The following is a 14,398-nucleotide window of genomic DNA, read 5'->3' as shown; positions in this document are numbered from 1 at the left end:
GGCCTTTCTGAGCTGTCCCGATAGCTCTGATCAAGAGAGAGCAGCATCAGTTGGCCTCAGACGAGCTGCACCGCCCTCTCGGGGTCACGCATGAGGTGGAAGTTTATTTTGTTTGATGTCTTACCCGGCAGTCGTCGTTCTTTCAGCTCCAACTCAGTTCGTCCAAGATACCACATCTTCCGGTCCCTAGACATGCTAACTCAGAGCCTGCTGCGCGGGCAATCGAGCGCCCAACAACCTCGGTGGCCCCAAGCAACCACCCAACGATACTCGATCGAATTGGGAAAAGCCCACCTCGTTGAACGTATTGATGATATCCGCTGATGTAGCGTTGATTTCTAGAGCAATTCGTCCGGGCCTGGCATGCGAGGTGGAGAATTCTCCTAGAGCTTCACATTCGATTCTGCATTCGGGGCCAAAAAAACTCCGCAAGCTACCTGCCACAGAAGGCGACGGCTCTCCATCTTTCAAACTTAATTACGGGCCAGCGATATCCACAGGATGACGTGGTGTCGGCTGTCTTGGTCAGTTTCTCCGGGCGAAGAGATCTTAAACCCTGAGTCGCTACCTGTTGGTCGTGATAGGCTACCCGAATTTGGAGGAACTCTAACCGTGATGAATTGTCTTATAAGATTAGTGAGAATGGCGCCTGTTTCAGTGATCACAGCTCTGTCTTGGCGATCACCGTTAGCACATTGCCTCCCCACCGTCTCTGGAAGGGCGACATCTCTTCGTCCGCCTGCGAACAGTATTCAACACATGCTTTGCAACCCACTGACAAGCGCGCGCAGGCAAGAGAGGGAGCCCAGTCACACGGGAGAATACATCGCGGATGGAAAGCAACCAAGCCGATTCCCATGACCGTATTCGCAAAAGTGCCCTATTCTAGGCTGGACCTACTCCAGATCAGACTGATCAAACGGAATGTGGTATTCCCGCAAAACTTGAGACCATTCCCTTCCGACGTCCGCCTCCCAGGGCCTCTCGGGCGGAGGAATCCTCTTCTCCCTCTTCAGGTCAAGGAAAAGCCGGCAAAAGAGACGATGGCCCGTGTCCGAGTCATCCGCATTGTCCGCAACAAGATAGTCCCTAAACGCCGGCTGCAGATCTTGCGGATCCAGGTTCCTGGCGAAGATCTGTCCGGGGTCCAGCAAGTAGATCAGTTCAACTTGCCAATGCAGCCGCGTGCGCTGTCCGTAGGCATCCCGAAGCTGCAGCAGAACCATCGCCTCTGTGTAGCGCGCGGGGACCGCCATCTTGACCGGATAGAGGTCCGCTGGCTTCGGGCCGCGGCCACCATGGACCATGTGATTGTCGGTTCGGATACGCGGGTCGCCCACGAGCATGTAGTACGGGTCGGTTGCGGACGGCGGGCCGAGCGTCGGGTCCGGGAACTCCCAAAAGAGGCGCGACTTCTTGTACAGGTTCACGCATATGGGGAAATGGGGCCACGCCTCTGGGTAGGTGCGGTCCGTGTGGAAGTGGTGATCGGGGTACGGGTGGGTGCTCCGCTTGTCGAAGATGGGACATTTCTCCCGACCGTGCTTGCAGGGGGCCTCGCCGGCCTTGTCGATTGGTCTGGGACTGCCCACCTGGACCCCTGTGCACACTTCTGTAAGCCGATGATGGATCATGAGCATGGAGACGAGTCATCTCTTACGAAACCCGCAGTGCTGGATCCCAGAATCCCGAGATATGGCTCTCCCCACATGAAGTTGGGGACGCCAGTCTCGTCGAGCAGACGTGCTATCTGGGACTCGAACTGGTAGTTGATCCTTGCCGGAAAGGTTATTTTCGGCTGGGTGAGATAGTTGACGAGGAACATGGTGAAGAGCTTTGGTAAGAAGATGATGGTGATGATAACAGTGATGAGTTCTTGTTCTGTTCTCTCCATCCAGCAGCCCAGAGCCATCCATCTTATACCGTCGAGTCCTTGCCCTACCACCATTCCAGGCCAGTGTAATCCTTCGTATTGTCGAGTCCGGCGGTGCCTATTGACCAGGCCATCTCAATAGTCCACCACTACCACCCATGCATTGATGGAACCCCGGCACGATCTGATGTCTCCGGAAATGGTATAGCAAGCACGTGGGATGTCTAATAGCGGTGTCGTATAACACTTGGTCGCCGTTAATTTTGCCCCAGGAGGCAAGATGGGTTTACCACTGGCGAGAGCAGCAAAGAGTCGACGAGTCGATTCCCACGGATCGCCGCCGTTTCCAGACCAGGCCTGGGGATCAAGGGACGGTGCCCGAGTGCCCGGTCCATTCTTCTTGTCTGAGCACGGTGGAGGGGAGAAAAAGTCAGATTTCTCGTCTGGCCACACGGATCTACAGGTGTGTTGTATTTTGAGCATCCGAGGATCCCCAGACAAAGGCGGGCGAAAACTTGTGGCTTTCTTTCATCCATCGCTCCTTTCAGCGCACCCCACCACCACTAAGATTAGAGTTCCCATTTCTTTGTATCTTGATCTGATCTGGCATATTGAAACAACGATCGATAATCTAGGCCCCGAGTGCCGGCTCGAAGAACCATTAGAGCTAGCCGTCATGGCCTTGGTCCGAGGTACAGGGTCATCATCGGCGTATGCTGAGAGAAAGGGCTAGTGGAAAGGGTTCTATTCGATATCTCACTGTCATCTCTTCGCTATGGCCCACGAAATCCTTGTGCCCCTGACAGCACGTGACCTCAGTATGTCCGGTCTTAGCCTGCTGCCTGAGGCTACAAATCACGTGCTACTTGTTTGCTTTCTCGCGGCTCGAGATTATCTGTCCGTGTTTCTCGCGCCATTAGCGATGCTCGATCCGACTTTCTGTCCCCAAAGTCTACAAGGCTTTGTGTTACAAAAGAGCGTACGAGGATGCCCATCATGTCCAATAATGAATAAAATTCGGGTATAATGCAAATCGCGTCTATATCCAAGCCGGTCGCAAACACGACCAGGCAACACAATCAGTTCCACTGGAAATGCCTACCAATGGAGCATACAAGATGAATCAAAATTGCAACGGATCATGTCGACTCCAATCCGCAGTCGAGGGACCACTCCAGGTGCGTCTCCCGGCTTTGAGCACAGCGGGATGTGTCGCCGACTGGCCATCCGGCTCTCCATCCAGCGAGCTCCGTTCCGTCACTGGACTCACGGCCTCGTCTGGGCTCCGTGCCTCTGGGCTCTCGGCCTCCGGACTCTCTGTCAAGCTGCGCGGCAGCTCAACATTCGAGCAATCGGTAATCTCTATCGTGATCTGGTGTGGGTTCGTCATCCTGCGCTGTTCGTAGAACCGGGGGCCTTCTAGCGGCGAGGACGAGGCGGATGACTGGCGTCGACTTTGTACGGGCGAGGACGCAGACATGGATCGGCGCGAGCGATATGGCGATGGCGATGGCGATTGCGATGGCGATGGCGCAGAGGGTTCATCTGTCGCGACAGACATTGGCGGTGCTTTTGTCACAATAATGGCCAGACCCGCTGCCGGCGCTGATGCAGACGCAGACGCAGCCACGCTCTTCGCGACCGGCCGTAACAGCGGCGAATGCAAGATCTTCATAAGCGGATAGGTCTCTGCGGGAAGCGTCACCTCCCCACGGAGCAGCTGCCGCGGGCTCACGCTCTTCTGATACAACTTGCGATTCGCATCGACGCGCTCCCCGATCGTAACCCCCTCGAGCGTCGACCCACCAAACACCGTGCGTGTCTTGCAGTACGCAAAGATATCCGCCTCGTACGACTCGCCCGCGAGCTCCGCACTGCGGCCGAACGGTCCGACGGCGATGGAGACGCCCCCGGAACCTAATGTGAATGTCTTTGCCTGTAGGAACTGGTCGACGGCGGCGTCGGTGTTGAGCACGTAGACGTATTCGGTGTGTTCGAGGCCGAATTGCCCGCGCGAGCTGAGTTTGCCCGTTGCGATCGCCGAGGGGGCCGACCAGGTGCCGTTGGCCAGGCGGGCGACGACGAGGCCGGAGCCGAAGCGGAGGGAGCGCATCATGCCGAGTTCAAAGACGCTGAATATGACGAGGCCCTGTTGTTTTTTTTTTTTTTTTGGTTAGTCTGCGTGCATGCTTGGGAAGGTTCAAAGTCGGTAAGCTACCTTTGCATTTTCGAGGAATTTGCGCGGGATTTGCTTGTCAAGTGAGACAAGGTCGGGGTTGATGAACGAGTCGAGGATTCGCTCGGCTTTCTTGCACTCGCCTACACATGGACACGGTTAGCTTGTTGCTGACACTGCAGAAGATCAGGTTAGGCTGGGTCAGACGCACCAGCTAGCGAGGTCGAAGTGTACGATGAAGACAGAGGGTAGTGCATTTTCGCAAACATGACCAGGATCTCCTTGCATATGTCTCAGACATGATGGAGATAAAGGAAGAGAAAAAAAGGAAAGAGAGAGAGAGAGAGAAGCAAGGATCCTTTGAGATGGCCGAGTCTAATATACAGCAGCTATAATTATCACCCGCATGGCGACATCTATTGCGGCTTTGCGGGCTTGCGGTCAAGAATCTCCACAGCGTCGCTCCCTGGGGGCTATGCAAGCCAACAGCGCTTGAGCGAGCCCGGGCCACCTTATTTGGCGAGAAATTGCCCGCGCATCCTTCGCGAGGAGGCGGAGCCTGAGGCTGAGGAGATGAGAGTGGGGGCCAAGCGAAATGGAAGAGCTGTCTGTGCTGCGAGGGCTTTTCAGCAACTGCACCCTGGTCAGGTTCAATGTCCTCGTAAGGCGGACAAGTGGCTCCTGCTGTGGAGATTACTTCCGCAGGGCTGACTGCCCTGTCTGGCCCTGGACGTTTCATCGCTGTACCTGCCATCGCCCTCCAGGGTGTCCATGACTCCATCGCCTGCCTGCCTGATCTACAAGATCACAGATTCTCGATCGCGGCAGCCTTGGTCATCTTGAATTAGATTAACTAGATTCCACACCTCGACTGACAAGGCACCAAAATAAACACCTCAGTCATCAACCCCAAACCGAGGAACAGCCGAGATGACGGTCGGATGAGGCTGGCCGTGTGAGGCAGTGAGCGACACCGCCAGTCAGCCCACTCCCCACCAGCCTCACCGCGAAATGCAGGTAAATGTCGGTCTTCATTTCGTGAATACGAGGTTTGATCAGTCCGTCCTGTTCCGCAGCCTGATGCTGATTCAACAATCGAGTCTGGCACCCTGCAGATTTATATTTCCGACATGTCCATTCCTGCAGGGAGCAATGTGAGTCTTTACTCCGCTCAGCATCTTGATTGCATCTCTGTCCTACCTTGAATACCCTCGAAGCTCGGAACTGGTCCCGTCCTCCGACCCCATATGGAATCCGATTCGCCGTCTCACTTTTCGATCGGAATCGCGACCGAGCACGATGATGGGCACCGTTACACTGCGGGGTAAATTCGACCTCTGGGGATCAAACAACGGAGCCAAGAAACGAGCTGCACACCGGATACGCTCAACTACCGAGAATTTCAGCCGACACCGTGGCGGCCGAAGTTAACGATGATTATTCTTTCACCATGTTATTGTGGACTGTCACCGACTCGAATGATGAATCTATCCGAGTCTCCCCGTGGGGAGGTACCCCAGCTATTCCACCCCACTCTCGCACTCTCGGGGTCGAAAGTCGGCTCTGGGGCAGCTTGGCATGACCTCGGCGTGTCACGGTCGTAGGATCCACAGCTGGGGTTCTCAGGGTATATAGAGCGGGTGCCCAGATGGTAGCCCTTCTACTCACAGCAATTGCCATCCCACCATCATGGCTGCAACCGAGACTGGCAAGCCGCAGGACCTGTTCGTCGAGGATGTCCCGACCGAGGCGGAGCGCAAGCTCGATCGCGAGACTCTTCGGAGACTTGATCTGGTTCTGATGCCAATGACGCTGATTCTGTATCTCCTGGCTTGGCTGGATCGAGCGAATGTTGGGAATGCACGCGTGGTAAGTGCTGCATGGTTCCATTTGCCAGTGAATGCAGCTGACGGTCTAGGCTGGTCTGGACAGAGATCTCAATCTCAGTGACCATCAATACAAGATTGGTGAGCACCTCTGCACCTCTACAACACAGCGACTGTACTAATTGTTAGCCATCACCGTCACTTACGTCCCCTACATCGCTGCCGAGCTCCCGTCCAACCTCATCCTCAAGAAGATCGGCCCCCGAATCCTCCTCCCCACCCTGTGCACCGCATGGGGTCTCGTCACAATCCTGCAATGCGAAGCCCGCAATTTTTCTGGCTTCGTGGCATGCCGATTCTTCCTCGGCCTTTGCGAAGGTGGCCTCTTTCCAGGAATCGTCCTCTACCTCTCTGGCTTCTACCGGCGACATGAACTCCAGGTCCGCATCGCCCTGTTCTTCTCCGCGGCCTCGCTGAGCGGCGCCTTCTCCGGCCTTCTCGCCGCCGCAATCCAGCAAATGGACGGCATTCGCGGGCTACGAGGCTGGCAATGGATCTTCATCCTCGAGGGCCTCTTCACCGTCTGCTTTGGGCTGTTCTCCTACGCGATGCTCCCCAACACACCCACCGACGTCCTCACCTTCAAACCACAACACAAAACTCACTGTCTGCACCGCCTCCAACTCGACTCAAACCTCCTCACCGAAGAACCCATCACCATAGCAAAAGTCCTCTCAATCTTTAAAGACCTCCACGTCCTCCTCGTCTCGGCAATCCTCTTCTGCAGCGGAACCTGCCTCTTCGGCCTCGCCTACTTCTCCCCTTCCATCGTCCAAGCAATGGGCTACGGCAACACGCGTACACAACTCATGACCGTCCCTCCCTACGCCGTGGCCTTTGTCGTAACAATGGTCACCGCATACATCGCCGACCGCTACCGCCAACGCGGGATCTGTGCCTTTGCCACAACCTCCATCGCCCTCATTGGCGCCGCAATGATGCTCAACGGCCGCACCATCGCAGTCCGCTACACCGCGCTAATCCTCCTCGTCACAGGCATCTACGCCGCAGCCCCGTGTCTCATTTCGTGGGTCCCCAACAACTCCGCGGGGCACGTCCGTCGCGCAACCGCCGTGGCATTGGGGTTTATCTGTACGAGCTCCGGTGGTGTGATGAGCACGTGGATCTACCCGAAGAGCTCGGCGCCGTATTATAACGTCGGCGCGAGGTTTAACCTGGCTCTTACGGCGATTCCGCTTGTTGGGCTTGTTGTGCAGGTTGGGTTGTTGAGGCATTTGAATGCCAGGAAGGAGAGCTGCCGCGAGGAGATTCTGAGGGGGTTGGAGGGGCTTACTCCTGAGGAGCAGATGGGTGTGCTTGGGGATCGGCATCCGGACTACAAGTATACTTATTGAGTGAGCGCTTGGAGGGTAGGCCCAAGGTACGCCGAGGAGAGACGTGTCACGATGGTCGGTCTTACTTGGTTCGCTGTCCGCGCTGCCACGTCAAATGTATTGAATTCAAAGTGCCGAGGCAGTCAAAGTATAGACAGCGCCTACTGAAATTATAAATGAATGCAGCAGGTGACTGCGAAGCTAGATCCCCAGCTCAAATGCCTTTCAGCGCCTTCTATCTTGCCATGGAATTCATTGCCTAGTGTTCTGAGATGTGGAAGCTGAGATCGCGTCCTTTATAGTCAGACCCAAAGGCCTTGAGGGGACGTGGTCTTGCACGGATGGTGACGGGATTTTCGGGCTCTCCCTGCCATTGATTGCCGATGAGTATGCTCGACCCAGATCGCGCTGGCCGAACGACCGAATCTCTGTTGAGACATAGCACGGACCAAGACTTGAATCCTCTTTTGTATTAGGCAGCTTCAACCTGAACTTGAGGACTGCGCGTTTGAATCTTCTTCGCCTCGACCACATACTACTGAGAGTCACCATCGTTTCTGGCGGTTGCGTGGGCTGATTGTTATTCAACATAGACCGGTTATACCCTCTCTGATACGCAAAAGCTCGAACAGACTAGCCCGATCGATAGTCGATCTACACTGAAAACCGTGACTCACATTGAAAACCGTGACTCACACTGAAAACCGTGACTCCCACTGAAAACCGTGACTCACACTGAAAACCGTGACTCGGGCGTCAGCACTAGAACGAGCGATGAAGCACACCAATCAGCGCCAAGACTTGCCGAGGACGCCAATAGATCTTGGGACGAATCTTGTCTCGAGCGCCCAATCGCATCCACTGCCCCCGCACCAGCTTGCTACTTAATGCGGTCTTGACTCTCGAGCTGGCAGCCTCCAATTCCAAGCTCACTCCCATCTTCACCCCCCAAACCCCCTCCTCTCTTCTCAGAATGACCGAAACAATCGAATCCGCCCACGAAGCCGCCATCGCCGCGGGCAAAATCACCGGCGGGATCATCTGCGCCACGAACACAACGGGCTCATTCACCTACAAGACCGCCATCGGCACGCGGACGACCCTCTCGGGGACAACCCTCCCACTACAAACCAGCGACATCTGCTTCCTGGCATCCGCAACAAAATTCCTCACCTCCGTCGCGGCCCTGCAATGCGTCGAGGACGGCCTCCTCAGCCTAACCGGCGACCTATCCAAACACGCGCCGGAACTCGCCGACAAGAAAGTCCTCGTGGGCTTCCACGAGGAGACGGGGGAACCCATCCTCCAAGACCCGATCCGACCCATCACGCTGGAAATGCTCCTCACGCACTCGTCGGGCCTGGCCTACCACTTCACGAACCCGAACATCGCGCGCTGGCGCGAGGAGTTCGTTCCCGATAGCGAGTCCCGGCACGGCCTCACCGTCGAAGACATGTTCAGCTACCCGCTCGCCTTCCACCCGGGCGACTCGTGGATGTACGGGCCGGGACTCGACTGGGCGGGGCGGATCATCGAGCGGGCGACGGGGATGTCGCTGCTGGAACGAATGCAGGCGCGGATATTTACTCCGCTGGGTATATCAGACGCACAATTCTACCCCGTTACGCGCGCCGACCTTCGCGCGAAACTCATCGATTTGAACCCGGATGACCCGCAGGCGCTGGGCCGCGCGGTGCTCGGTGGCAGCGGGGAGATGAATCTCCGGACGCACGGGGATTTCGGCGGGCATGGGCTATTCACGTCTGCGGAGAGTTTTCTCAAGGTTTTGCAGTCGATCCTTGCGGATGATGGGAGACTTTTAAGATCTGGAACCGTTGACGAGATCTTCACGAACCATCTCTCCCCCTCTGCCGCAGGCGGGCACCAAGCCGCCGTAAAAAGCCCGATGGGCCCGTTCTTCCGCGTGGGGGTTGATCCAGGTACGAAGATGGGGTACGGACTGGGCGGACTGCTTACTCTTGAAAGTGTGCCGGGGTGGTATGGGGAGCGGACGTTGACGTGGGGCGGGGGGATGACGCTCGCGTGGTTTATTGATCGGGTGAATGGGCTTTGTGGGGTGGGTGCTGTGCAGGCGAGATCGCCGTTTGATGTGGGCGTTGCGGGGGATTTGAAGCAGGTATTTAGGAAGGATGTTTATCGCAAGTATGATGCTTGGAAGGGGACGGTATAATTTCGGGGTTTGTTTGCGAGGTGGTGTGGTGTTGACTCTGGATGCATGGACTAGAGGGTAGGGAGGGGGTAGAGCATCCATAGGACTCATATATTCTCCATTCTTTTCCAACCTGGGCACCCAACACACTGGTCTCGGTCTCATCCCCATCTTAACCCCCTTGAGCCATCTCCCCACCCCCATCTACCCCCTAGATGAGCAGACCTAAACCTGGACACTGGTCAAATAAACATGCCCCCCCTGCAACAAATGGCAATCCGTCTCAACCCCGGGCTGATTCCCTTCAAAGCACCCATAAACCGCCATCCCCGCATGGGTGTTGAGCGCCGCAGTCCCCGTCCAGCCCAGGTGCGTCACAGAGAGCGTAAAGGCCTCGACGTCCGCGATCCCGTTGGGGAACGCGAAGCTGAATGCGTTGTCGGTGCAGGCAAAGGGGCCGATGGTTTGGTTGGGTGGGGTCCTGTCCATCGTTGTTAATATTGCACAGAGGGAGAGAAGGGAACAGTAAGTACCAAGCAGTCGAGCACGTGGTGGTAGCACCACGTTGTCCGTCGCGCAGGTCCACGACGGTAAAGTCGATGCGGGCGGTTTGGGACTCGGAGAGGAGTTTGACGGAGAGGGGTTCGACGCGTAGGGCGTTTTGAGAGGAGACGGCCGCGGCCAAGGGGAGGGTTGTTGCCAAGGTGAGCTTCATATTGATTGATTGATTGGATCTGGTTGGTGGAAGTGACGCTGTTGATGATGGATTTGTTCTGTCCCCGGTTGTGGGAGGGAGGTCTTTATACTTTGACCGTGGTCGCCCTGATTTCGCACCTCCGAGACAATGTCTATCCTGCACAGAGAGCATTGCTCGCTTAGGATTATGTTCTAGCAGAGACGCCCTATCCAGTAGACGGAAACTCGATCTGCGTCTATTTCTGTTGTCTGGATCGGAACTCCGCGCACCGCCGACAACCATTGATAAGCTGACCTGAGACCTGCTGTCAGCGACCATCATCTCACCAAGCACCGCATCACACACCCGACTGCTGTACGCGTAGCAAAGACACCCACCCAAGCTCCAAGATCCTTGGATGAGATCCCTCAAAACAACACAAGATCAACCCCCTCCCCCGCCAACCAAACATCCCAGCGAACCTGCGTCCTCTCCGCCCAAAACCTATTGAGGACACTCCTCGCCCGCGTAAAATTCCCCATCCCCATGTCCTGCATGACCCCCATACGCTGATCGACTAAATCCCTCTCACCCGCCTCATCCGTCTCACATCCGGCGCTGAAGATCGGCCAGAGGAGGAGGATGTTTGCGGTGGATGTTGAGGGGATCGAGCGGATTGCGTTGAGGATGTTGGTGACGTCGCTTCGGACTCGAGAATCGGTTTTGGGGAGGTGGTAGACGCGCCTGTGGAGGTGCAGCAGGGCTGTGTGGATGAATGCAGAGTGCGTAGTGTGGAGTTCGGATTGTTTTTCGGAGAGGGTCTGGTTTGTGGAGATGGGGATGGTGGTGTTGACTGCAGCTATCCGACTTTCGAGGGCTTCGCCTCGTTGTATTAGACAAGGACAGTCCGGCCGTGTGTATCGCTCCCTCGCCAGCTCCCCAACCTCGGCGAGAATAGGCAACAAATCCAGCGAGTAGCCGCAGATATCATCCACCCCATCCCCGCCGTCCCCCAGAGAAGGCAGTGCAGCGCGATACGACCGATACAGATCCCCACTGAGCAAAGTACTCTGATGAAAAAGCGACAACCCCGCCGAAACATCCAGCGCAGCAAACCACTTGAACAGATACATCGCAAACGGATCCTTGTTCCGTCCAGATACCAATCCTGAAACAAGCATCCCGCGCACACCGCTCAGATGAACTCGGAAGAGGTCAATGTTCCCATTACACACGTCATTCGTGCACAGCGCCATGGCCGTCATGGCCATTTCGACTGCGCGATGGGAATTCCGCTCGTTGGAGAGAGCGGCGCGGAGGCCCGAGATGGCGCTGTTGGTGTAGTCTAGTGTTGTGTTTTCGAGGCTTGAGATGGGTACGCGGCGGCGCACGTGGCTGTCTGAAGTGGCGAGGATTGCAAAGAGGAGATGCGGAGTCTCCATTGCAGAAGAGAGCAGTCGGTCTAAGAAGGTCTGCGAGGCGAGCGGGAAGACGACCGTCGTCGTTTCGGAGACGATGGCCTGGATGGACATTTTCGCCTGCAGACGGGCCATGTACGTTGACGGCGTGACACTCGTACTTTCCCCGATATTCTCACTTTGACTTGGACTATCTCTCGGAGCCGCAGCCTCAACCTGGCGACAGATCTCCGGACTTTTGCGCCGTCGCTGTCCCGCCTCCCTCGCCTCACTCTTCCCACCGGTCATGGCAACAAACCTCGAAATATACTTGCATTCGCGGGGATACCGCGTACATCGCGAGCATACCGGTGTCGCGAGGTCACATTTGACTTTCTTCCGGCGACATTCCGTGCACCCGTCGCGGCGGCGCTCGGGTGGCTGCGTTCGGGTTTGCACCTGCGGTTGTGGTTGCCGCTGCGTGTGAGAGACTGGTGGGGGGACGTTGAAATTTACGCCCGAGTCAGCGGATGTGCTCCGATGGTGTCTTGAGACATGCATCTCGGGTGGCTGCGTGTTGGGACATGTATCATGCCGTGGGCTCGGCAAGATGCAGTCAGTCTCGCGTGGTGGTGAAACCGAGTCGGTTGCATAATGATCAATGCGGCCATCTTAGCGGGTCCTCTCCTGGAATCCTGATTCATGATTGGTTCCAACGCCAATTTGCCCAGAGTGGGAATGGTCTGGTCCATTCTTCGGCCGCTTTTTCTCCCCACCGTGCGGACTTCCGCAGCAGCCAAAAACGGCGTGATAAGCGATCTGGCAAATGGTTATAGCCTCAAGTTCACGGTGAATTGGAGAAGAAAGCTTTCTTTTTTACCGTGACAAGAATCCACCCTCCGGAACCGGGAATGTCACCGCGCCGGGCAATTGAAAACCCGCCATCTGAACAAGCAGCTGGAGCATAAAATCCCCCAGAGACAAGACATCGAGAGGGAGAGAGATCTAATTTCCCATCGCGAGTCGAGTCACGTATCTACATCTACACCATGTCCCAAGCAACTCCTGCCCCAACCCCAATCAACCTCTCCGTCGGCTTCCCCTCGCCCTCACTCTTTCCCCTCCAGCAACTAACCCATGCAACCAACACCGTCCTGTCAACGCCCTCGATCTGGCACGAGGGTATGATTTACGGGCCCGATGAGGGCCACTTCCCCCTCCGAAAAAACATCGCGCAATGGCTCTCGCGATTCTATCACCCGGATTCGACGGTCGCGACTGCGGGCGGGTCGAAGATCGAGCCCGAGCGGATATGCATCACCGGCGGCGCGAGCCAGAATCTTGCATGTGCCTTGCAGGTCTTCACAGACCCCGTTGTCACGAGGAGTGTGTTTGTTGTTGAGCCGGCGTATTTTCTTTCCTTTCGGGTTTTTGAGGATGCAGGGTTTGCGGGGCGGCTGAGGGGGATTCCGGAGGATGAGGAGGGTGTTGATGTTGGGTTTTTGGAGGAGAGATTAAAGGAGGATGAGCAGTCTTCAAATTCTGATGCCAAGGTAGAGTTCTGCTTTGGAGCATGAGAAACTGATGGCTAACGACTCAGCCCTTCAAACCCGACCGGTCCTACCGGAAACTCTACCGGCACATCATCTACTGCGTCCCGACCTTCTCCAACCCTTCAGGGCGAATCATGAGCCTGGCGCGACGAGAGGCTCTCATCCGGCTGGCACGCAAGTACGACGCATTGATCATCGCCGACGACGTCTACGACTTTGTCCACTTCCCGACGGGTGCGCCTGCAGGAGACTCATTCAAACACATTCTACCGCGGCTAGTCGATATAGACCGCACGCTCGACGGCGGTCCCGTCGATGAATTCGGGAACTGCATGAGCAACGGGAGTTTCAGCAAGATCGTCGGTCCCGGATGTCGCGTTGGCTGGGCAGAGGGGACGCCTGCTTTTGCATATGGGCTTTCGCAGGCGTACGTCAATCCCTCCCGCTTTTCTTCCTTCAACCAGGTATACTAACAAGGAATAGAGGCTCAACACACTCCGGCGGCGCCCCCTCACATATGATGTCGACCTTTATCAACGAAATGCTCGAACCGGCTGGTGACGACACCTGCGCCATGACGAGGCACATCGTGGACAAGCTCATCCCCGCATACGCAAGACGACACTCCCTCCTTACAACTGCTGTGAAGAAGTACCTCGGTCCCCTCGGTGTTATCTCACCCATCGCGGATAAGTACCACGTTGCTGGTGGTTTCTTCTTGTGGCTGCGACTACCTCCCACGCTAACCTCCGCCGAGGTTGTGGCTGCTGCGCGGCAGGATGGCGTTGTGATCGGTGACGGGGCAGTGTCGGCCTTACCAGAGGGTAACTCGCGGTGTGGGACGTATGGGGATATGATCCGGTTATGTTTTGCGTGGGTAGATGAGGAGCAGTTGGTAGAGGGCGTGCGGATTCTTGGGGAAACAATTGCGCGGTTGGGTGGGAAGGCTTGAACCTGACCTGGCAGTATAGTCTCCGGGTGCTATCTACATGATCTCCCCTGGAGAAACTTTTCCTGAAAACCAAAAACGGTTATAGTCTGGGAGGGGCAGAGCTATACGCTCTAGTCGACAATGAATATCATGGGCATGGCTCAACCACGTGCTGGCTCCGCAGGCATAATAAATCTTGGAATTTCACTGCATTGGCAGGTACAACCGAGGACAACACCAGCTGGGGAGGGAACGACCCGTTGAAATGGCACGCACCTTTCTACCTCAACACGAACAGATCAGGAAAGAGCGGCTACAAGCCGGACTATAGGCGGCAGGTGCAACCAGTAAAGGCCAGCGTGAGGGAAGGAGCAACGCTCTGGTACCTTCCCAGTTCGTCGT

The 14,398-nt window shown here is 56.2% G+C and overlaps 8 protein-coding genes across 8 annotated transcripts; 4 read left to right on the top strand and 4 right to left on the bottom strand.

The window, feature by feature from the left end:
• Positions 1-896: 896 nt before the first annotated feature.
• On the bottom strand, positions 897-1,825 carry BJX68DRAFT_264680 (uncharacterized protein; the record flags this gene model as incomplete). The annotated part of the gene is made up of 2 exons (XM_071045010.1): positions 897-1,592; positions 1,661-1,825. The coding sequence occupies 2 exons, from the start codon at positions 1,823-1,825 to the stop codon at positions 897-899; spliced, it is 861 nt and encodes a 286-aa protein (XP_070901651.1).
• Positions 1,826-1,961: 136 nt separating this feature from the next.
• Positions 1,962-2,801, top strand: BJX68DRAFT_34092 (uncharacterized protein). Its single transcript, XM_071048999.1, has one exon. It carries the CDS (start codon positions 2,154-2,156, stop codon positions 2,604-2,606), a length of 453 nt encoding a protein of 150 aa, XP_070901650.1. The 5' UTR covers positions 1,962-2,153; the 3' UTR covers positions 2,607-2,801.
• A 69-nt stretch (positions 2,802-2,870) lies between these two features.
• BJX68DRAFT_232567 (uncharacterized protein) lies at positions 2,871-4,044 on the bottom strand. The gene has a single exon (XM_071039500.1). The coding sequence runs from the start codon at positions 3,987-3,989 to the stop codon at positions 2,997-2,999; it is 993 nt and encodes a 330-aa protein (XP_070901649.1). The 5' UTR covers positions 3,990-4,044; the 3' UTR covers positions 2,871-2,996.
• Positions 4,045-5,284: 1,240 nt separating this feature from the next.
• BJX68DRAFT_34158 (putative MFS transporter) lies at positions 5,285-7,406 on the top strand. Its single transcript, XM_071049002.1, has 3 exons — positions 5,285-5,918; positions 5,968-6,016; positions 6,065-7,406. Exons 1-3 carry the CDS (start codon positions 5,739-5,741, stop codon positions 7,288-7,290), a joined length of 1,455 nt encoding a protein of 484 aa, XP_070901648.1. The 5' UTR covers positions 5,285-5,738; the 3' UTR covers positions 7,291-7,406.
• A 789-nt stretch (positions 7,407-8,195) lies between these two features.
• On the top strand, positions 8,196-9,571 carry BJX68DRAFT_232562 (serine hydrolase domain-containing protein). Its single transcript, XM_071039499.1, has one exon. The coding sequence runs from the start codon at positions 8,243-8,245 to the stop codon at positions 9,458-9,460; it is 1,218 nt and encodes a 405-aa protein (XP_070901647.1). The 5' UTR covers positions 8,196-8,242; the 3' UTR covers positions 9,461-9,571.
• A 93-nt stretch (positions 9,572-9,664) lies between these two features.
• Positions 9,665-10,154, bottom strand: BJX68DRAFT_264676 (uncharacterized protein; the record flags this gene model as incomplete). Its single annotated transcript, XM_071045009.1, has 2 exons — positions 9,665-9,920; positions 9,973-10,154. The coding sequence occupies 2 exons, from the start codon at positions 10,152-10,154 to the stop codon at positions 9,665-9,667; spliced, it is 438 nt and encodes a 145-aa protein (XP_070901646.1).
• A 56-nt stretch (positions 10,155-10,210) lies between these two features.
• BJX68DRAFT_34123 (transcription factor domain-containing protein) lies at positions 10,211-12,303 on the bottom strand. The gene is made up of 2 exons (XM_071049001.1): positions 10,482-12,303; positions 10,211-10,430 (listed from the first exon to the last, which is right to left on the bottom strand). The coding sequence occupies exon 1, from the start codon at positions 12,071-12,073 to the stop codon at positions 10,544-10,546; it is 1,530 nt and encodes a 509-aa protein (XP_070901645.1). The 5' UTR covers positions 12,074-12,303; the 3' UTR covers positions 10,211-10,430; positions 10,482-10,543.
• Position 12,304: 1 nt separating this feature from the next.
• Positions 12,305-14,321, top strand: BJX68DRAFT_34101 (aminotransferase-like domain-containing protein). The gene is made up of 3 exons (XM_071049000.1): positions 12,305-13,065; positions 13,113-13,492; positions 13,549-14,321. The coding sequence occupies exons 1-3, from the start codon at positions 12,562-12,564 to the stop codon at positions 14,015-14,017; spliced, it is 1,353 nt and encodes a 450-aa protein (XP_070901644.1). The 5' UTR covers positions 12,305-12,561; the 3' UTR covers positions 14,018-14,321.
• The last annotated feature ends 77 nt before the right edge of the window (positions 14,322-14,398 follow it).

The sequence above is a fragment of the Aspergillus pseudodeflectus genome (genome assembly GCF_044049435.1).
Source record: "Aspergillus pseudodeflectus strain CBS 756.74 chromosome Unknown BJX68scaffold_11, whole genome shotgun sequence".
Classification (NCBI taxonomy): Eukaryota; Fungi; Ascomycota; class Eurotiomycetes; order Eurotiales; family Aspergillaceae; genus Aspergillus; species Aspergillus pseudodeflectus.
This window is presented reverse-complemented; position numbering and strand designations above follow the sequence as displayed.